The sequence below is a fragment of the Halichoerus grypus genome, chromosome 3, assembly GCF_964656455.1.
Source record: "Halichoerus grypus chromosome 3, mHalGry1.hap1.1, whole genome shotgun sequence".
NCBI lineage: Eukaryota > Metazoa > Chordata > Mammalia > Carnivora > Phocidae > Halichoerus > Halichoerus grypus.
Window position 1 is genome coordinate 35,091,751 of NC_135714.1, and position 21,952 is coordinate 35,113,702.

Below are 21,952 nucleotides of genomic sequence, written 5' to 3' on the forward strand. Positions count from 1 at the left end.
CAATTCAGAAAAAAATTGAAAATCATTAAGCTTACCAAAATATATTCAACCTAATAACTAAAAGCAATGTAAACTTAGAGATTCATTTTTTGCATTGTACGTTTAAAAGGATGAAAAAAGTGGCAATCCAATGATGCAGAAGAGAGAGAGAAATAGGCACTCTTGTTCACTTTCAGTGGGTGTATAAACTGGTATAATCTTTCCAACAAGTTTGAAATATGTATCAACAGTCATTTAAAATGTACATACTTTTGATCCAGGAATCCCTTTTCTAGGGGCTTTTTACAAAGAAATAATCAGAAAAGTATACAGATATGTCTAAAACTGCTTATCCAAGAATTGTTTTTAAAAACCTTAAAATGATCTAAATGTCCTAAATGTCACAGAGGATTCCTTAGTAATTATATACTAACATAAAAATGCTGAGCTTTCATAAAATTAATGATCTATGTATTCAACAAATAGTATTGAGCCCCTACTAAGTTCCAGGCTCAGCTCTAGGCAGAGGATATAAACAGTGAGAGTAGGCAAAAATTCTATCCTTCAGGCAGTTTACAAAAATTTGTATTTGATAGCCAAGGATGCCCATGAAATACTAAGTGGGAAAAAAAAAAGATTAAAAATTATGTAGAGTATGATCTCACTTCTCTTAATAAACTTATTTCTCCTCTCCTAGAAAATAGTTGGAAAGGATATATGCTAAAATGTTAACAGTAGTTATATTTGGATGGCATAGTTTGGGGTGATTTTTACTGTCTTTTTGACACCTTTTGCAGTATGCGTTTTTTCCAATGAGCAAGTGTTACACTTCTACAATCAAGAGAACAACATTAAGCTCTTCCATTCAAAGCAAAGTTCAGAGTTATCCACTCATCTGACAAACAAACACGAAGGGCCACTATGTCAGGCAAAGCTGTGAGGGCCGTGTACAGCAGTAAACAGATCACACTGTTCACATGGTTCGTTTTTTGTTTTTGTAAATTGCTCCCATGTGGTGCTCAGGTTCCAGGAGGAGGGTGTCTTATAGGTCTGACTGTAAGGCATCTCTAGATCATCTTACCTCTAGATCACAAGATTCACTTATTCATTCAACAGTATCTGAGCTTCTACTACATTCCTGGCAATGTTCTCAGTGGGAGCCATGTATCAGTAAACAAAACAGACAAAAATCCCTACCTTTAGTTTAGAGGGTTTACAATCCACAGAATAATAGCTTTGAAAGATGTGGGCTCCAGCTAGTAATGAAGAATGAAACTGTTGCCTTTACAACATTTACCTTCTAATGAAACTCTGTGAATAGAAACCCAGGCAGCAAGCATTTCACCAACTTCAAAAGTATACTCTGATCATGCAAACTTTCCTATGGTTGTAAAGTAGGCTCATGATTCAATTCTCACTGTTCTTGAAGTAATACGATGAAAACGTGAACGATAGGCTATAGACTAGAAAACCCCAACAATTTGGTTCTGCCACACTTAATATCTCCAGAATTATACTAAGCAAGATGACATGTATTGGGGATTCTCAAATATTAATTATGCGAAGGATCACTACACTCATACACCTTCTCTCTCACAATGCTATGTCAGTTATAAATCTTTAACCCATCTCCAGATTTCCTTTGGGATCTCCTTCATTCACACCTTTTTGTCCCATCACACCAAATTAGATGGCACACAGCAGGTGAATAATACATGCTTGTTAAAGGAACAAATAATCTTAGTCATCTTTTACCTGGACAAATGAAACCGCCTCCCCCAAATTTCCCTTTAACAATTCTTACTAAAACTACTTGAATGCTCCTTTTGTTATCTTTTAATAAGACATAACATTCTGTAAAAATACAAACATTTTAAAGTTGTCATTTATACAGACTAGTTTAAAAAAACAATACCTAAACTAAATTTATTACTTAGCACATGTTTTACACAATCAAATGAATGTCTTTCATTTTAGCATTATAATATTCAGCAGAAGAAAATGTAAACTTTTGGACACGTATGTGTACATTTCCTTAGTTATGAACAACCTAATGCTTATTATTTTGTATATGAGCTCTAGAACATTCCTTTATTGCAAGCAAGAGCCTTATAACAATCTGAATACCTGATGGTGATTGTGTCTGTTAGCTGCCCACCCACCAGCCATTCTTCCTTTTTCCTTTAGTAATAAAACACTGAGTAATGTGCCCAGCTAGAAAACTCCATTTCCCAGCTTCCCTTGCAGATGGAAGCCAAAGTAAAATTAGGATGAGTCTTTGTGTGGTACTTCCAGGTAAACCCTTTGGTCTCTCATCTTTCTGGGTTTTTTTGTGTTTTTTTTTTTTTTTTTCCCTACCTGGAACTTTTCCATGATGGCTGGAACCCCAGCAACCACGTTATGACTTCATGGAAGATGTTGAAGCAGAAAGGCATAGAGACAATGTTCCTTCTGACTTTATGAATTGAGCATAGCTGACCTGGACTGCCTACCTCCATACTAGTTTTACCAGAGTGAAAAAATTTTGTGTAAGCCACCATAATTTTAGTCCCTGTTTTTAGCACTCCTAATGTTGTATTGAGAGACCATTTGATTTAGCTGGGGTAAAAATGAAGAAATTCAGAATTCTTAGCTTTCAGCTTTATCCTGTTTTGCTTTCTGGAAAATATGTCTACTATCAGGGTTTCAACTATGACCTCTGAACTCAAGATTCCCCTTTGATTTTGCCCACATCTAACCTCCAATTCTAAGTATCTTCAAAACACATCCCTTTGGATATCCCACAATTCCTACTTCTTATTGTATTGACCCTCCTTCTCAATTTCCTTATCTTAATAGATTTTCCCAAGCAGTTTTAAGACTAAAGCAGAGTTCCTCAAAATGTGTTTCACCTATACCAGAACATCCGAGCAAGTTCATTAAGAATGTAGATTCCCAGTCCTACTGCAGACCTACTGAAGAAAATCTTCATGAGTAATCTAGGAAATTATAGTTTCAATGAGATACCTGAGATCTTGTAAACATTAAAATTCAAAATTACTGCTTGAAAACTTCCTTTCATTTTAATCCATTTATCTCCTGCCCTGTATTGCTATGTCCTATGGTGTGACCTTTGTGACCTCCTTTCCTACTATTCTCCCCTACACTGTTCCTTTAACCCTCCTGACTCTCTTGCCTTGGGGGCGTCTGCTGTGACTGTTCCCTCTGCCTGGAACACTCTCTCCCTAGATCCCAACAGGGCTAACTCCTTCACTTGGTCCATGTCATCTTTTCAGTGAAGGCCAACCTAACCAACCTACTTAAAGTTGTAATCCATCCACCAATTTTATGCATCTTATCTTCTTGTTCTATTTCCCATAGTACTTACTACATAACAAATTCTACAATTTGTTAATGTATTGTGTTTGTCTGGTCTCTTGCCCCTCTAAAATGTAAGCACCTCCAGAGCAGGGCTTTTTCTATTCTGTTCACCGATGTATCCCAAGTACCAGGAACAGTACTTGTAGGAGCTCAACAGATATCTGCTGAATGAGCTTCTGTTTTACTTAGAAATAATCTCTGATTCCTCCCTTCCCATTCTCACTTTTCCACTCCAAAAATACTCCTGGCCTTTGTCATTACTAGACTTTTTTTTTTTCCTTTTTTTTTTAATGACAGAGTCTGTCTACAGTGCCATTCTGTCCAAACCATCCAACATGCTTCCAGACGTATCTTCGTAAGACACTTCTTTGGGGATGTCGTTCCCGTATGATGATTTGGCTAACTGGCCCTGTTAGATATTATGCACTGGCATCATGCTTGAATGAGAAATGGATTAGATCTTCAAATACTTGATTCTATATCCAAATGACTCATCTTGGCATTTGAAATGCCCTGTAATCTAGCAGGAATTTACCTATCCAAATTTATACCCTCTCTTTCCAAACTTCCCTCTGCTCCTGGCCAATTTCCTTAAGATCTCTCAAATAAGCCATGTTGACGTTCACCAGTTTTTCAATTGGTTACTCTCTACCTTCAATACCGTCCCAACTATTGGAAAAAAAAAACACAGAAAAAGGCAATATCCTTTGGATTCCTGCTACTCAGACCCGAAGGCCAGAGCCATCCAGGATTACCTGTGAGTTTGTCAGAAATGCAACAGCTGCAGCCCCACCCCAGACCTATTGATCTGACAAGATCCCCAGATGATCTGTGTGCACCTTAAAGTTTGGGAAGCACTCATCCCAAATTATTTCTCAATGAAGTGTTCGCTGAGCAGGCCTCATGCTCTATGTCCTGACCGCCAATGGGACCTATGTCACCCATAGAAAGCACCATGTTCCATTAATAACATCCACTCTTAGACTATTTATTCATTATTTCACGTAAGTTCTTTAGCCGCAATTTGGATGTAAATAACTTGCACACAGGACAGCCACACATCTGGCCAATTTGGTTGCAGGGAACAGAAACCCATTCAAGTCACTTCAAGGGAAAAAAGAGCTTATTCTAACAGTACTTGGGAACAGGGACTAGCAAACTCAGGGAGGATTTCCAAGGTCCAGCTACCCCTTCTCAGCATCTGTGTCTCTGCCCCATTCTCTCCATCTAATCCATTCTCTCTCCTATTTTTCTCTGTTCACCATAGTTCCTGCTTCCTCACGTCAGCAGCATTCACAGGACCCATTAGAGCCAGCCATTCTCTCCTCTACTAGCCTATTCACTTCTGCCCCTTTCTGCTTCAATTTTCACCCTACGTCTCTAAGCTTAACTCTTCCCACAATAGAGATGATCACCATAGAGAACCTTTTTGAGCCAAACCACAAGGTTATAAGTGTCTGCACCACCTATGGATTGTCTACCCCTGAGTCATGAGCCAAGCCATGACTAGTCCTAGTCCAATCAGCCGAGCCAAAGGGGCTGCAGTTCAGAACAAGGCCCTTTAGACAGCAGGAACTGTCAAAGGAGAATATTCCTTAGGAAAGAAAAGTGTGGGCAGGGTGGGCAGTGAGCCACATATCCAGCCCACATTATTTATTATTTATGTTGTCCTCACCATAGTCTGAGCAAAATACCGAGCACATAATAAACTGAAACCAACCAATACGGGAGGGAAGGGTCATGCCTGACACTGTGCTGCATGCACAGGGAATACAAAGATTAAATAAAAAACAGTCCTTATTTCCCCAGAGCTCTACATCCAAATGTGTCACTGAACTAACTACTTGACCTTGGGCAAGCACCTCAACCACCTGGGCCACAATTCCTTCAACCATCAGATGAGACCATGTTCACTTACCTCCAGGAATGTTGTGAGAGTCCATAAGGCAATCTTTGAGAAAATGCTTTGAAAAATACACAGGACAACCAAAAACAATGCTGTAGCCTTTTAATACTAATAAAATCCTCTCATATGTCACAGGTTTTGCATTGTTTTCTGGTCTTTTCTCTTTTCCTCATTTCCCACAATATATGATTCATCAACGGCTGCTATTTGAAAAAACAATCCCAATTATTACCACTATATTTTCATCACCTGTATGGCTTACTCAGGTAGTGACTAGGAATAGTCATCCATTTCACTCAGAGGTATTAAAAAAAAAAGAATGAATTTTTTACTGTGTACTTTTCAAAAATAACACGACCCTTTATTCATCTTGTATCTAAAACTGTAATGTCTTATATACTTTTTTCATTACAGTACAAATAACAAGAAGTATGTACTAAATTCCTGTGTAGGCACAGGTCAGTTGTGACTCTTGCCCAGACACCTACTCCGAGCAGTTTCATTTAGTATTGCCTAAACGCTGTAATCAGTAAACCATAGATATTAGAACTCAATGCCCCCATATTTTTACATGAAGACTCTAAGGAGGAAAAACAATAAAATCGCTTGTCGCAAGCCCTGGAGTCCTATTCTCCTAACTGCTGTATCTTTTTTCTAAAACCACTTTCCCACCTGCCTCACATTAAAAGATGGGGTGGGGGAGCAGGGATGATGGGAAGATAGACTAGTTCTCAAAAACATGTTGTTCCACTCTTTGCAGGATTCAAGTACTGGTTTATGGGACAGAAAAACAAGAAAAAGAAATCTCTAGATATGTACAATCTTGGCTTTGCCATAAGCAAAATCAAGAAATATTTACCGAGTGACCATCACTTGCCAGGAAGAATGCTGAGAACTCCTCAGATAAGCTGAAGAGGATGCCTCGGCCTCCAAAAGCTGACTTGCTATACCCTCGGACATCTGTTGCTCAGTGCTGACAGGTGTAACCATTCAACAGCTGGCCCTGGGTGGAGCAAAGAAAACAGCTTCCCCCTTGCTAAAAAGTCAGCTCAGGTGGCCAAAGTGAGGATCTCAGGTAAAAGGAAAAAAAACCGAAATCTCGGATGGAAGCTGGGTAGAGATTCCACTGCAGGAAAGAGAATTGCAGACTGTACTGCCCAGAACCCGCTGAGCACCCAGCCCCAATTAAGGCTCCTCACGCTCTAAGAGACAAGGGGCTGTAGATCAAAGGATCCTGCATCTGGGAAAGGCACTCCCCTCCTCTGGGAGCCGTGGTGTGGGGGCTGCAAAAAGGTGGGTGCCGGAAGCGGAGGCGGCGGGCTGGGGATCTGTTCACAAGGGTGAAGAAACCAAGCGGAGACGGGAAGGCTTGTGCGCTAGTGGGGAGGGCAGTGGGCAGGACGAGAGCGCTCGGTGACAGGAACCGAATGGTCACGCTGCGGTGTAAAGCTAGACTTGGGGCTCCGGCCGAGGACACCAATTCCGGGGTTCTAGAGCCGGGAAGGGATCTGCAAGTGCACTGGAGGCGGCGCAGCGAGAAGGGTCCGCCAGGGACCAGGCGCGACCGCCAGACTTACCTAGGGGAAGAGGTGGGACGGGGCATCTTTTCCCTAATACACACACGGCCCGACCCCAAGCTGGCCCCGAGCCACCCCTGTGCACGCTGGGCGCATAGCCCAGCGCTGCGGCGGCCACTCACCCTCCGCGCGGGAGCGGATTTCCGACACTGTCCTCCGCATGGTGGGCATCGCGGCGACCGCCGCAGGTGGAGCCTTAATCGGGACTCTGCACCTGTCACGGCGCCGCACAGGCTGGAGACCTGGCTGCGCCGCGCCGAGTGTTCAGCCGCCGCGCGGGCCCAGTCGCCCACCCAGGGCAGCGCCGCCGCCGGACTGCCCCCGCACGCCGGAGCAGGAGGAAGAGGGGCCGAAGGTGGCGGCGTCCGCAGAGCTAAGCGAGCTCTCCCTGCAGCCGCGGAGGGGGCGGCTCGGCGAGGGGAGGAGCTCGGGTGCCCGCGCCGGGGGAGGGGTCGCCGGGGCGCGCGCTCACTCGCTCCCGCGGCAGCGCGGCGGCGAAGTCGGGAGAGGGGCGGGGAGAGACCCAGGAGGACCTCCTCTTCCCCGCCCTGCTCCGGACCGTACCATTCCTGAGGGGGCAGGGTGGTCAGCTCCCAGCCTCCTCGTCCCCGCTGGGCGCCCTTGCTCCGCCTTGCAGCTTCGGCTCGTCCTGTCCTTTCTCAACACCGTTCTGACTCTCCTAAGTCTTGCCCAGAAAGGAAGGGGTGCTTTGGCGCCTTCATCTCCGCGTATCCCTTCCCGCTACCCTCTGGCTTGTAATAACAATGGAGTTGTCCGTGGTCTGGGAAGTGGTGTTTGGGCGGAGTGGGCAGGCGAGGGGCGAGAGAGGTTGGGACGCTAAGGGTTAAGTCCCAGCCCGGGCAATGGAAAGGACCCGCGAGTTCGCCGCCTGGGTGGAATTCTAGCCTCCCAGGGCGGCCACCAACCCCCGCCGCCTGAGCTGCACTTGCTCCATTTCCTGGCCCACGAGCAACAGGCTCTGAGGCCGGGCTTTCCCCGGAGCTGGTGCTCCTCCTGCCACTGGTGCCTGGGTGCGTCTGGACAGCCTGCGAGTGGGCCGGTGCGTCCCGCCAGTGCGTGCTCTGCAGCCCGACAAAGCTCGGGAATTGCAATAAATTCAACTGTTGGGCCAGGTGGTTCAAAAATCACTTTTTTTTTTTTGTTTTGGGTTTTTGCTTTTACTCAAACCTGCAGGAAGATGGGTGCAGTAGTTGTACCTGAAAAGGGGGGGGGGAGTGTCCTAATATAAAATCCATAAATAAATACTAGATTTTAATCTCCTTCGTATCCTAGAGATCATCGTAACCTCATTACCTTTTATTTTATATACCGAGTTCCATGCTAACAAGTTATGGAAACGAGTAAGGTATTTTTTTTTTTATTGCTGATTTTATCATCGAGTTAGGATGTAAGGTTTTATGTAGATTCTGGTGAGCTGCTGAAATGGCAAAAAAGGAATAAATTAAGTTAGAAGAAATTTCCTTCTTCCTTCATCTTGTGCTCTTCCTCCAGCACCCAGTGGAAGAGAGGCCTTACATGGAGGTCTTTTATATGAGCTGCTTTCAGATTCTGCAGGGAGAGATCTGGGGAGGTTTGACCACAGAGATAGTGACTATTCCCAAGCCTCAAGAAAAAATGAAATCTACTAATAGCATCTTATCTTCATTTGTGGTATTTCCTTTGCCTCCTGCAGGTAACATTTGCTAATCAGGGCCCTGCCCTACATTAATACTCCTGTCAGGTGGTCAATGCATATTTATGAAGAGCCCACTCTACTTGGCTCTGATTCAGAGGCTGGGATTAGAACAAAGAAAATGTATTTCCAGTATTCATGGAACATCAGCAAGGGTAGAGCAGGGCTCAAGATAACTGTGTTCTAGTGATGGTCATGATTTGCAAGTATGTTCTTCTAAAAGTAAGAAATGAGCGTGCAGTCTTCTTAGGACAGTTATCACTGGCCATTTTTATTTCTTCCAGGTCCAGGACCTCCTGTATAAAGCAGGCATCCTCTGACTTGATGAATATGAGTCTGGAACAAAATTAAAAGGGTAAGTACAACATGGAGACAGTAAAAAACAACAAAAACAGTAACAACAGAAAAACAGCTTTAAAAGTTAGTGAACAGAAACTAGAGATAATGCTGTGCTTTTATGATTAACATTTTATGTGTAATTTTATATAAAGCCAGAGCCAGTTTTTATTCAAAATCAGTGCACAGCAGCATGCCAGTATTTGATTCACGAACAATCACCTTTGTAATTCCTAACAAGCCCTCAAATGAAGCTCAGTTCTGCTTATTTACAAATAATAATTAACTGAAGGGAGCTCTGTGGATGCCGCCACCTCTGTTTTCCATAGAGCAATCCATTTTATATGTTTCTCTGTGTGTGTGTGTGTCCCATTAACAAGCCATCAGCAAAATTGACAAGGTGTGCCATTCATACAGGAAATGACAACTGCTTTTCGTATAGAGAAGATCATTGCATGGTTATAGTCTGTAGCTCACTGTGTGTCCTCTCCCAGATTATTCTGTCACTTTATCCGTAATGGTAAGAGTATCCCAACTAACTCATTTCTGAAAAACCACTCATTCCTGATTGCTAGAAATCACACACATTTTTTTAGGTCAGAAACCTGATTGACATAGAATATCGCACTAATCTGCATCTGCTTGATTTCAAAGCCGTCTCAGATAATTTCCTCATCCATTGTTGAGCAAAGTGCAATGTGCCAGCCCCTGGCAGGGAACTCTGGTTCCAGCAACATGACCTTGTCACAGAATCTGTAGTACAATTCAGATGTCAGCAAGATCATTTCAAAGCTTTCAGGTCCTATGACTACACTATTGGTGGATTTAGAAGGAAGAGGGTTATTCAAGGACAGCTTTTCCAAGGACCAGGTTTTATCATCCTCCACAAGATATACACTAAATGCATAAAATGTGTGAGGTGCCAAGCCAGAGTGCTAGGTGACAATGACAATGGACATGTGAAAGTTAACCAGCAATGTAACAAAATGGCTGATACTTAATGTCCAATAACCTACAGACATTGAGAGAAGGAGAGAGTCCAAGAGCTGAGATGATCAACATGATTAAACTGGGTCTTCAAGTCAGAGTTAAGGCTGTAGAAATGGAAAGGAGACATTATTTCAGATAGGAATGCTTGGCATATAGTAAATACGCAACAATGATTGTTTAGTGAATGTTTAAGGGAAATGGAATGATAAAGAAGCATATATCCTTGGGAGGAACAGAGAGATCAGTTTGGCTATAACAAATCTTCTCCCTGGAAATCTGTACACTTTAAATGAGTGAATTGCATGTTATGTGAATTAGAGCTTAATAAAGATGTTAAAAAATGTCTTTGGAGTTGTCAGCCAAAAAATTACCAAGTCCAGAAATTCAAAAAGAGATGTCAGAGGATATTCCTACCTTGGTGGGTTTTCACTTACCTGATATTGCCTGAGTTGGTTATTGTTTGGGGCCACCAAGGATTAAGAATTTGGTCTCCTTTGGGAGGAACTCATAGTCAAAAAATGAGAGAGGAATGCTTACTAATTTGCTGATTTATAATACAGACAGAAATGCTTTGCGAACTTGTGGCCTGAAGGTAGAGACATGCCTGAGAACTCTGCATCCAATTAGGACTGAGGTGTGGAAAGTTGATTTCCACACTCCCATAAAATACAGACACTGAATGGTGCTGGCCAGTATACTCTAAATTCTTTTGCAGATGCTCAAAATAATTAGGTAAATTAATCTTAAATTGTAGATAATTATATTTTTTAGTTTAAAATTGAGGTTAAAATATGACATAACATTCTATCAAATTGCAAAGCTACCTGGTTATTGTAAGAAAAGATGCTTATTACCTTTAATGCATAGTTGATGTTATGTTGATTCAACAGATAGTGTAGAGTTAACATATTATATTATTAGATTTGTAAGACGTGTTTCCCAAGTCTTCCCATCTTAATTGCTCTCTTTCTGTCACCATCCCTTACATGCACTGCCCTCCAATAAACCAGCAAATTCTTCAGGCTCTGTTTCCAAAATATATCTTAATTCTATCTACTTCCCTTCATCTTTGCCACTCTTGTACAAGTCACCATGATCTCTCACCTATAATAACCTCTTAACGGATCTGTCTGCTTTTATTTTTGTCACCCATTCATTTTCTAGAAGCTGTGGTTATTATTTTAAAACACAAATTGGTTTATGTTATTTCTCAAGACTCTTCATTGGCTTCCCATAGCACTTGGAATGAAACTCAAGCCCTTTATGATTTTCTCCTTGCCTGCCTCTCAGATTCATCTCCCTCTGCACCCTCATTCGATCATTGGGCTCAGATTATTCCACAACTCCCCCCAGCTTAGATTACCCCCCTTCCCCCAGTGCCAGCCACCACCACATTGTCTTATTCTGTCTTTCTCCTAGCACTTAACCTCTATCTGAAGTTTTCTTACTTGCTTGTTTACCTGTTTATGAGAAATAGGTCTTACTACGTTAGTCTTATTCTAGTTAGTGTCTGTCGTATGGCACAGTACCAATAAATATTTGTAGAATGAATGAATGAACTGAAAACTGTGTATACTGTGAATGATCTGGTCCCCTCAGATTGGACAGTGGACATCAGTAGAAGAATAGGTAGCATTCTATTTGAAGAGATGATAAGTTATGCCCTTCATAAACATATATACTGGAATATATTACTTTGTCAGAATTATTTATGTGAAATAATTTAGAGCATATTTGCCATGAAGTACTTGAGATCAGAAAAATCTTAGGAATACCATATTGGCTTTTGTCAAAATTAAGTGATGAAATTTTAAAAACAAACTGATTTCAACTAAAAGCTCTAAATCCGTTGTCATTGAATAATTCAGGCACTTATTCTTACTCATAATGATAAAATCAATACTTTCTCTCATGGCTGTGATTCATTTCTCATGACTGTATCATCATTCTCTGTTCAAACACCTTAGTAAGGTTTTAATTCAAAATTATAATGTCTTTAAACATTATTATCAACTTCATATACTTGGAATTTCCAACTAAAAGTACAATGATTTTTTTCTTCACTGTAATTGAAAATACTTTTGTTTAAATGAAACTAGAGTTTTAAAATGTGGATTTGTATTATATGATAGGACTTTTAATAGAAATTTTAAATTCTATCATCCATTATATTTAAAATAGCATTCAGTTCACATACAATCTTTTAGGAAAAACGTTACTGAATATTTTACTCTGAAAGTAAATGAACATTCAAGGGAAAACAGTCCTGGTGTTGAGATCTTAAATTCATACCTCTTATTTCAAACTGATAAGAGACTAATTAAATGGTAAGATTTTTACTTTAAAAGATTCTTTCTTGTCATAGCCAGGAATTGAAAACTAGTACCTAATCAGAAGTGCTGTTTTTTTTTTCCCAAAAGTTAACGAACAACATTCTAGTAATGCTGATCCTCTGTAAAATATTATTGTAATATACTCCGTGAACTTTATGGATAATACATTTAGCATGGTATTGTCATGGATTTTGGCATTTTAAAAAGCAGCTTTATTGAGGTATAATTGACAGGCAATAAACTTCATCTGCTTAAAGTATAGAATTTGACAAGGTTGGACATAGGTATGCACCTATGAGACCATCACCACATTGGAGATAATGAACATATATCTATCACTTCCAAAAGTTTCCTCTTGCCCCTTGGTATGGTTGTTATGTATAACTTGAGATACTTTTTCTCCATGCATGCAATACACTTTATTGATACCCACTGTGTTCTAGAAAACTGAGCTGAGTATTGGAGATTGAGGTAAAACAGCTAGGTTCCAGCCCCGTCCAGAACTTGTGACATTGCTCAAATAATGATGTAAATAAATATAAAATCAGAACTATATATCATACTCTAAGGAAAGATAGTCTACACCTGTATATATTGATTGTCCTATGAAGTATTTCTGGGCTTTCACATTATATCTAGAACTCTTCAAATTTGCTTATATGTGTGTTTGTCAAAGATCTAAAACTGTACAAAAATTTTGTTTCTACTGGATGCTATGGCTTTTATATTGAAAAAAGTATGATGTTTGTTGTATGGAAAAGATAACCAGTGAAGGCAAGAAATTTTATTATAATTCATTTCTTTGGTGTTGCCCAGAAACCCAATATTGGAAACAAAAAGAAACACCCAAGGAAATCTCACTTTTTTTCTTGCCATGTCAATTAGGTGCTATTTCAGGGAGGAAAGATGACAATACTGAGGAAAAATTTATTGAAAGGAAAATCTCAGAATTTTCATTAAAAATTGAGTAGAATAGTAAATGAGATGAATAATTAAAATTACCAAATATAATTTTGTAATTCCATGACTTTTAATTGAGAGAGAATGCCAAACCTAAAAAAATAGTTTCCTGATTAATTGAAATAAGCCATAACTTTCAAATATGAAATATTTGCCAAATGCGTTTTGGCCTCTTGGATGATATATCCTCTGCTCAAGTTCATAATTCATTGCAGTGTTTAGCAAATTTATTGGAAAATCACAATTTTTTTTCCCTCGGATCCCAAAAAATCAGAAACAACATCTGCTGGAAAGAGGGATTATTTATCACTGTAGTTTCTTGCCAACTTTGAACTCTGAGGAGATCCACTTAATGGAGAATGTGAATCAATCCAGGATTACATTTTAGTAATCCCAAAGAAAAGAAGGTGGGGGAACACTGTGAAGAAAAGATACAAAGAAAGTAAGCTCACTACAGATTCAAGGTTTGTGGGGCTGGAGATATTGGAAGTAGGAGCATAGTGAACTAGGGCTGAGTAGGAGAGCTGATGCTTGGACCTTTTGTATAGGTGGGCTTGCTTCTGCCAGACTTCAAATGGGGGCTCCTCTTCCCTGCCTGTATTGTCTATTTTTTTTTTTTCATTTGGTTTTACTCTAAAAACTGACCTCAGCCTACTAAATTGGAACCTCTTTCCTCCTGTTCCTGCATCCATGCTGTTCTGACCCCACTCATGCTTTCAGAAGCCATGTATCTTCTGAGATTGCTTCAATCTGTTGCCTGCATAGCCTCTCGGTTTTCCATTGACAAGGCTACTGACTCCTACTTAACTTTTTTCCCCTTCAACTTTACAGAAAGTTAATGTATGTAAAATGCAGCCATTTAAACGTACAAGGTGATGGGTTTGACAAATGTATACCCCCATGTATCTACCACCACAGTCAAGATGCAGCGTGGTCCCAATGCCCGTTGGCTTAATCTTATACCTACTTCTGGCTCCTGTTGGCTTCTGACTTGTTCTTGATGTACAAGGAGAGTGCAGGAGGCAAAGGGAAACCTACAGGTTGGGAATTATGAATTAAATTTGAATAAGTACAGGAACCAAATGAAGGAGCACCATGCAAACCAGCAAAGGTGATGGACCACATGCACAAAGTGAAGGGGAGGCAGTGTAGACTCGGGGACATGATAGAATTGTGTTTTAAAAAAGATTCTTGTGATAATAGAATGTGGAGCATGAATTAGAAGCAGAGACACCAAGTTGGAGATGCCAAAGATCTGTTCACTTAACAGAGGAAAAGGTGATTTAAAAAAAAAGCTTGAATACAGCATAAGGCATTTTTAGTAATACTTATGGGACTATAGAGAATAAAGGACATGTTTATCTGAAAAAAATAGATAATCTTCTCTGTATAGTTATAGATAATGGCTATATAAGAACTTTATAGATGTTGAGTCAATTTCTTATTGAATCAATTTCTGACATTTGAAGAGGGGAGATTGCCTTTGCTACTTTCTTTGAAAGATGCTATGTGAATGTTATATTTGAACATCTGATTAATTAATGGAAGAGTTTATCTTTTAATGCTATTTATTGATATTTAAGAGACTTGTTGCAAGAATGCTCATTAGTAGTATTTATTAACATGTTAAAAAATGTGCCTCTATATGTCATTTAGAAAAAGGTTCAATTGCACATAATAAAAAAACCCAAAATAACAGTGGTTTATACGAGATTGAAGCTTATTTCTTGTCACATAAAAGAAGTCTGAAGATAGGCTGTCTGCTGACATCAGAGATGTGGGGTCTTCCCTTTCTGTTCTGTGATGCTAACAAGTGGTTTCCAACCTCAAGGTCATCTCAGGGTCCTGGGGAGCTTCTGTTGTGCCAGCCATAACATCCACATTGAAGATGGGGAATGGAATAAGGATAAAAAGGGACCCCACCGTGCTTTAAAGCATCCATTACTGAAATCTTACATGAAAGTTATGTTCATATCTTATTAGCTAGGACTTAGTAACATGGCCATGGCTGAACAGAAGGCTGGGAAATTTAGGTTTTTATTCAATTGGCAATGCACCTGGATGAAACTTGGCATTCTGTTACCAGTGAGGAAGGAGAGAATGGCGTTGAGGGTAGGCAGTCAACAATCTCTGCCACACTTTCGATTAAATCTCAGAAATCATTCTCAAGGTTGCATTATTAAAATCCTGGAGTTCTTCATGGACATCATAATGAAACTATGTTTTGTTCAAATTGTGTTTTTAAATATTTATAAGAAAGAAGAAAAAGAGTTTGCTTCATTTTAGAAACAGGCTTGATGAAACAGGTTTTTAATGGCTGGGGCTTAACGGAAAATTTATTAAATGATAGTTGAAAATAGTATTGAGTACAGAAGATAGGGAAATTAATTTAATGAAGCAGTAACTTAGTTATTAAGGTGACTTCCTGGTTAAAAACAAATAGAATCTTAGAGGTGAAAAAGAGACAAAGCAATGGGTGGAATAGAAACATAGATCTTCTATTTCAGTTTTTTTCTGTGTTTAAACCAGAAAAGGGAAAGACAAAGAATTAGAGGTTTCTGAAGAGAGATATTACATAATGGCATTTTGGGAACATCAGTCTGTCAGCTGTGCATAGACTATATTTTGAGGGAAAAGGCCCACACCATGTTAGGAAGCTACTGTGGCCTTCTTGTCAATAGGAGTTTTCTGTGTTCTTAATGATGGCTTTTGGACCCCGAAAAGATTATCTAGAGCAAACTTTATTTTTTAAAATTAATATTTAATATACTAAATACATATGTTAAAATACAGTTCTTCCTTGAGCTTTAAAATTTAACTCGATCATTTTATTCTATTTAAAAATCTAGCACATTTTAAGAATTACTTTTAAGGACGTGGTTGATTAATGTTTGATTCCATTCGTAAGCTAAAACTCCCTTAAGCATTTTAAATTACACTTATGAAGTTGAATTTTATTTTCTTTCTAAGTCACTTAGTCATTTGTAAGAATGTTTCCAGTATTTAAGTAACCATTTTAATAGGATAAATTTAGCCTATAAAATAACCCTTAATTTTCTTAAATTTTCTTAAATTTTCTTTCTCTAAACTTTTTAAAATTTTCTAAAGCTGATGGATTTCAGCATAAAATCTTGGATATAAATCAGTTTTCCAGTCCCATCAATTTAATTTGGAATCACAAGCATGACATGTTTTGTAATGGGTCAAATTTTCTTGATTATTTCTAAACTTTACTAAAAGATAGGTTTGACTTACTTGACTTACAGGTTTGACTTACTTAATCATATATACACATATATGATAAGCATATATATATATAAAGTATATATATATATATATATACACTTAATTCTCCAAGTTTAAAGCTACTAATTCTCTTGGAAACCATTATGTCATCCAAACAATTTTAGGGTTAGCATTAGAAGTGCTTCTGGAGGTTACATTTTAAATTAGCTGAAGCTGAATATTAACCAGAGATATCATCTGGGATATCTGAGCTCTGGAACTACCGATACCCTTGAAATTTGTCTTACATCTTTGGCTGTCAATGGGCCTTAGTTCTCTAGATTCAAGTCCTCTGTTACCTCATACTTCTCTTCATATACGGAAATTTGCACTTAGTCCATTTGATTGGTTTCAGCTAATTTATTACTGTATTATTCTACTTCAAATTATTTTCATACTTTTTCCTGATAGTACTAGTGTGTATAGTTCTTAATGGTGTTGGACTGGGTTTTATTTATCATCCAAGGCTTTTTCTAATTGGTTCCTTTTAATTTTAAGGTCTGAGCTTATAGTCGAGGGACCTGAATGAGCATGGTAGCAATTGGAATGGAAGCAAAGGGAGAAATGGAGAGGTGTCCTAAAAGGAGAATTGAGAGCACATGTTAAGATTAGGGATGGATTCTTAGAAGAGGAAACATTGAACAAAGACCCCAGAGGTAAGGTGGAGCCTGGCTGTTCCAAATCCTCACTCCATAAGCCATTCCCCCTACAACTCCCCTGCAGTTCTTATGGTGAGATGGTGATATGCTCTCCTACTGACTGCTATGAGAACTCACAACCTAGAATATTAATCTAGGCTAAGGTATAGAAAAGCTTTAATTCCAGAGTTTCTCCTGGGTCTTTTGGTAGCCATAACTTGGCAAGCAAGGACAGATAACTGTTGTTTGAAGCAATGGATTTTTGTTCCTCACCAACAGACCCCTCTCTGTGTTTAGGAAACTGGAGGATGAATATGAAAGCAGTAGTTGGAATGCACATTAATAATGACAAGTGCGGTCTTCTTGCTGAAAGAGGGACTGTGTGAAGATTATTCAAGTTTTAGGGAACTCTCTCTTCTTCAGTATGAACCTATTCTGTGTTGTCTCAGAAAATCACTCCTTGTTCTTAGGGTGTGTGTGTGTGAGAAAAAGAGAGATGCGCCAATTTGATACAGTTTTTATTTTTTAATTGAGCAGGAAGAATGAGGAGGCATGTTGTTGTCTTGCACCAAGGGAAGGATGTCCTCCTGGGCAGGTCCTTAAAGTACCACTATTCATCCATTTACAACCCTCACTATTTCATTCTGGACTGAGTTATTCAATATTTGGGAAATAGGCTACTAAATCCAATGTATTGCACTGGTTTCAAGAGAATGGGGGTTTTCTTAAGTAGAAATGGAAGTTGGGACTGAAGGTTTAAGCATTTGGGAGAGAAAAGAAAGGACAGTGGGACAGGGAAGCAAGTCTAGAAACTACAGTATTCCCTCAAAGAGATACCCTGTGAATGGATTAAGCTATTTTTTTTTCCTTTCCCCTTGGACTATGGAAACTATAGTTATCTTCATGTTTTATATTACAAATTTTATACATAATTTTGATGTTTGAGATTTATAGAAAGCTGTTAAAATATAACAAAGAACATTTTACCGTATTTGCTTTATCCTCTGTATTGTTTTTCTGAATAGTTTGAGAGTAATTTGCTGACATGATACCCCTTTCTCCTAAGTAGTTCAGTGTGTAGTTCTTAAAATAAGTGTATTCTTTTACATAACCACAACACAATGATTAAAATCAGGAGTTTAATATTAAAATGATACTGGTCTGTAATCTCTAGACCTTATTCAGATTTGAACATTTGTCCCAATAATGTTCACTCTCCAGAGTGTTGCCTTCAGTTGTCGTGTTCCTTCTGTCTTCTGTAATCTGTACCAGTTCTTTCTTTGTATTTCTTGTATCTTCATGACCTTGACATTTTTGAAGAGTAGAGGCCAGTTGTTTTGTGCAATATCCTTCCATCTGGGTGTGTCTGAAGCCTCCTTGTGGTTTTGGCAAGATTATCGCAGAAGTGAGGTTGTGTTATTCTCAGCGCATCTATCAGGAGGCGCATGATGCGGACACCCCAATACTGTCGATGTTAACTTTGATCGCCTGGTTAAGGTGGAGACTGCTGGGTTGCTCCGCCGTAAGCTTACACTTTATCCTTTTGTAATTAGTAGTATCTGTTGGGGAGACTAGTTTTACATTTTTAAAAACATTTTTATACATCGTACAGTGTAATTCTACTCTGCATATTTGGAAAGGATGTTTTGTTTCTTTTTTTTTTTTTTTTCCAGATCGACTCCTTAGTTGTCCTCAGGTGTGCCATTGGGACCCAGGCTTACATCTCTGGTCTGAGCCTGTCCACACTGCCTTGGCAGAGGGCTGAGGGGTGGGAGAGAGAGTCCACAATGCCCTTCACTCCCCCATGTCTTTAATTCCCAGAACACAGCTGTAAAAACGACATGAAATGTGCTTTGTTAAGAGCTTTGGGAGTCTCTGAAAAGGATTATATCAAATGGAAAATAAGAGGATATTTCTTTTTTGCTCTATGACATATAAGAAAGCTTTTTCTGCTGAGTAATTTTCTGAATACCTTTCTTACAAAAGACACTGAGGCAATTTGTTCTGTAGACCTTATATATTCCTCCTCTTCTGTTATGTAGGAAGCTTCGTTCCTGCATGAGATCAAAATCACTGACCTTAAAAAGTACTACTCTCATACCTAAAAATTAATAATAATAGGTTAATATTATTACACATCCAGTAAAGGCTCAGAATTCTTTCACTTTCAGCAATTCTTTGCAGATAAATTGAATATAAAGCTAGGGAAAATGTGCTCATTATGCTCAATGTTAGCATAATGAACAGTCACGGTGAAAGGAAACATTTTACTCTGACCTACAAGATATCTTGTTGCTTCTGGTTTTCCTTTACAGATTAGATAGTGTGAAAATTTATAGGGTAAAACATGGGTATTTCCTTTTCAATGTCTGTTTCCATAACATATGAGATAAGATGTTGAGGGAATGTGTGTGTGTGAGAAATGAGATGCCACTTTCAGTGAGAGGTAATAAAAGGAGTAGCATGCTTATTGAAATTTCCATGCGGCCAAAAACCTGCTCCAGTGAATATTTCATTCTAAATAATAGGAGGATCTCACATTCTCTCAATTTCACTTCGGATTGTTTTCTGGCATTGGGAAATAAATAGGGAGACTTTTGTTTTTGTTTTTGTTTTCTCTTATCACAACACAGTATGTCTTGGAACTACTGGCAATTGAGAGCGTTGAAACAGTGAGTGAATTACTCGGATTGGTTACCTTGAAGAAGCCTAAAGAACTTGGCAGGCATTCAAAAGCCAGAGAGATTGCACCAGTTAAGGGTAAAATTGATCTGCCTTGCAGCTTTCTGTCCAAACAACTGCCTCCTTGTGTTGCAGCTTTGGCGTCTGATTTCTCTTGTTTGGAACACTGAGAAGTTTTGAAAGCCCTGACAGATACCCAGTAAAATCTACCAGCCAAGGTCAAGGAAGCCGCTTCCTTCCATCCAGACACAGGCATCTAGGCAGCTTGCTTAGGCATATAGAGTGCATCTTGGAGCAATGCAGTCTGTTCCCTTGAGCTCTGTTCTCTTATTTTCTCTTAGTACATTCAACTGCCTGAGCTTCTGACTCAGACTGCAGATACTGTTGCTGCTGGAGGGGAATAGTTTGTTCTGTTATCCTGGAATGCCCTTGCACTGAGAAAATCAGAAGCTGGGGAACTCGATGAATTTTCCCACTTTGTGCATTTCTCACTAGCTCTTCCTGCCTCTGATTCTTCCTGCTATTTTAGAGAGAACAGCCATCCCACTTTGCAGGCTACCAGTTTACCTGTGGGATCAGTTGGGTGCATTGAATGCATACAGAAGAGATGCTTCTAGAGCAGGTAGCAGAAAGAAGGATAGAATGTTCTGTTTTTCTGATCCCTCAGAGAAGGAGATATTCCATGTAAGTGTATTTTCTAGATAACTGAAACTTCTGCCTTAAACATTAAAATTTGTTTTTAACTTTGAGAAGCAGTATAGCATAGTGGTTAAGCACATAGACTCTGAGGCAGATTAGCTGTGTTTAAATCCTGACTCTGCCATTTTCTAGCTTTGTAACTTTCAGCACTGTACTTAACCTCTCTTACCTCAGTTTCCTCATCTGTAAAGTGGGGGTAATAATAGAGTCTGTAGAGTTGTTGTTGTTGTTGTTTTTAATTTTAGAGAGAGAGAGGGAAAGAGTGAGGGGGCGCATGCCTGTGCCAAGCAAGGAGAGGGGCAGAGGGGGCGGGAGAGGGACAGGGAAGGAATCTCAAGCAGACGCCACACTGAGCCCAGAGCCCTGACATGGGGCGCCATTCCACAACCTTGAGATCATGACCTGAGCTGATGCTCAACCAATTGAGCCATCCAGCACCCCCAGACTCTGTAAAGTTATTGTAAGAATTAAAGAGGATTAGATGAATTAATAGATGTAAAGCATTTAAAACAGTGCTAAATATGTTGAGTCCTAGAAGAGTTATTATTAATTCAACCATTCATATGCAGATCTTGCTAGTAATTGTACCTACCTTCTTGTTTTGTTTTATAAAATACATTGAACGTTGAGTACCTGGTGCCTTCCTACCCAGAGAAATTAACATAGTCATGTCTTCAGGCTGTGCTATAATGATGTCCTTGGTGAAATGATAGTTAATATTGTTTAATGAGTGGGTTTCGTGACTGTTATTGGTAATCCCTGTAAGAAACCTCTAAGATAAGTACACTTATAAATAGGTTGAGGGGATTTCAGTACTTGTCCAGTTTCACACCACCAGACGTAAAGATCTGAGATGCAAATCCAGAGGCTGTATGACTTCAGAGCTGGTGCTCTTGGTCACCTCACCACATTTCCTGGTGGCTAGGGCTTCTTGTCCCCGCGCCGGTGGTTCTCTAATGTGAGCATGCATTAGAATCTCCTGAAGGCCTTGTGTTAGAACACTCACTAGATTGCTGGCCTCCCCACCCCAGAGCTTCAGATTGAATAGTTCTAGCGTGGAGGCTGGGTGCTTGGTGCTAGGTTGCTAGGTGCTGTTGATGCTGCTGGCCCAGAGATTACACTTTGAAAGCTGCTATCCTGCACGGAATGACTCCAGATTATTACTATTTTTTTTATGGTCCCATTACTGTTAGCTGCCACTTGAAGCTAGCCCTGTGTTCTTTTGCTCTCAAGCCCTATTATACACACATTAAGCTGTTTTAAAACTCTCAGCAGCTCACCTCCAATGGTGTTGAATGAGTGGATTTTATGGCAGCACCTGCCATTTGGAGATTCCTTTTCTCTTGCCGCTCAGTACCCTGGAGCATCTAGTTCATTAACTCTGCAAGGAGCTTGACTTACTTCTTTGCATATTGCTTCTTTTTATTTTAATGTAAGGAAAATGTTGAGGAACAAAGCTTAATAGATGTAAAATTTCCATCACTTGCCACCTTTCTCTCCTCCATGTTGAGGGC

At 39.6% G+C, this 21,952-nt stretch overlaps 2 protein-coding genes across 7 annotated transcripts in view; one reads left to right on the forward strand and one right to left on the reverse strand.

Moving 5' to 3' along the window:
• Positions 1 to 7,270, reverse strand: part of ATP8A1 (ATPase phospholipid transporting 8A1) — a 219,902-nt gene extending 212,632 nt beyond the window's left edge. Inside the window, exon 1 of the mRNA XM_036076975.2 lies at positions 6,945 to 7,270. Coding sequence (XP_035932868.1) covers positions 6,945 to 6,993 — 49 coding nt within the window. The 5' untranslated portion in view covers positions 6,994 to 7,270. The remainder of the gene's footprint in view (positions 1 to 6,944) is intronic.
• A 93-nt stretch (positions 7,271 to 7,363) lies between these two features.
• The window catches only part of LOC118526002 (glutaredoxin domain-containing cysteine-rich protein 1), a 308,805-nt gene continuing 294,216 nt past the window's right edge, over positions 7,364 to 21,952 (forward strand). For 4 of the 6 annotated variants that reach the window (XR_013446329.1, XR_013446333.1, XR_013446330.1 and 1 more), the window contains exons 1-3: positions 7,364 to 7,955; positions 8,800 to 8,870; positions 16,918 to 17,075. The gene's annotated coding sequence lies outside the window, so the exon portion shown is untranslated. The remainder of the gene's footprint in view (positions 7,956 to 8,799; positions 8,871 to 16,917; positions 17,076 to 21,952) is intronic. The other 2 variants (XR_013446331.1, XR_013446334.1) reach the window with 2 other exon arrangements.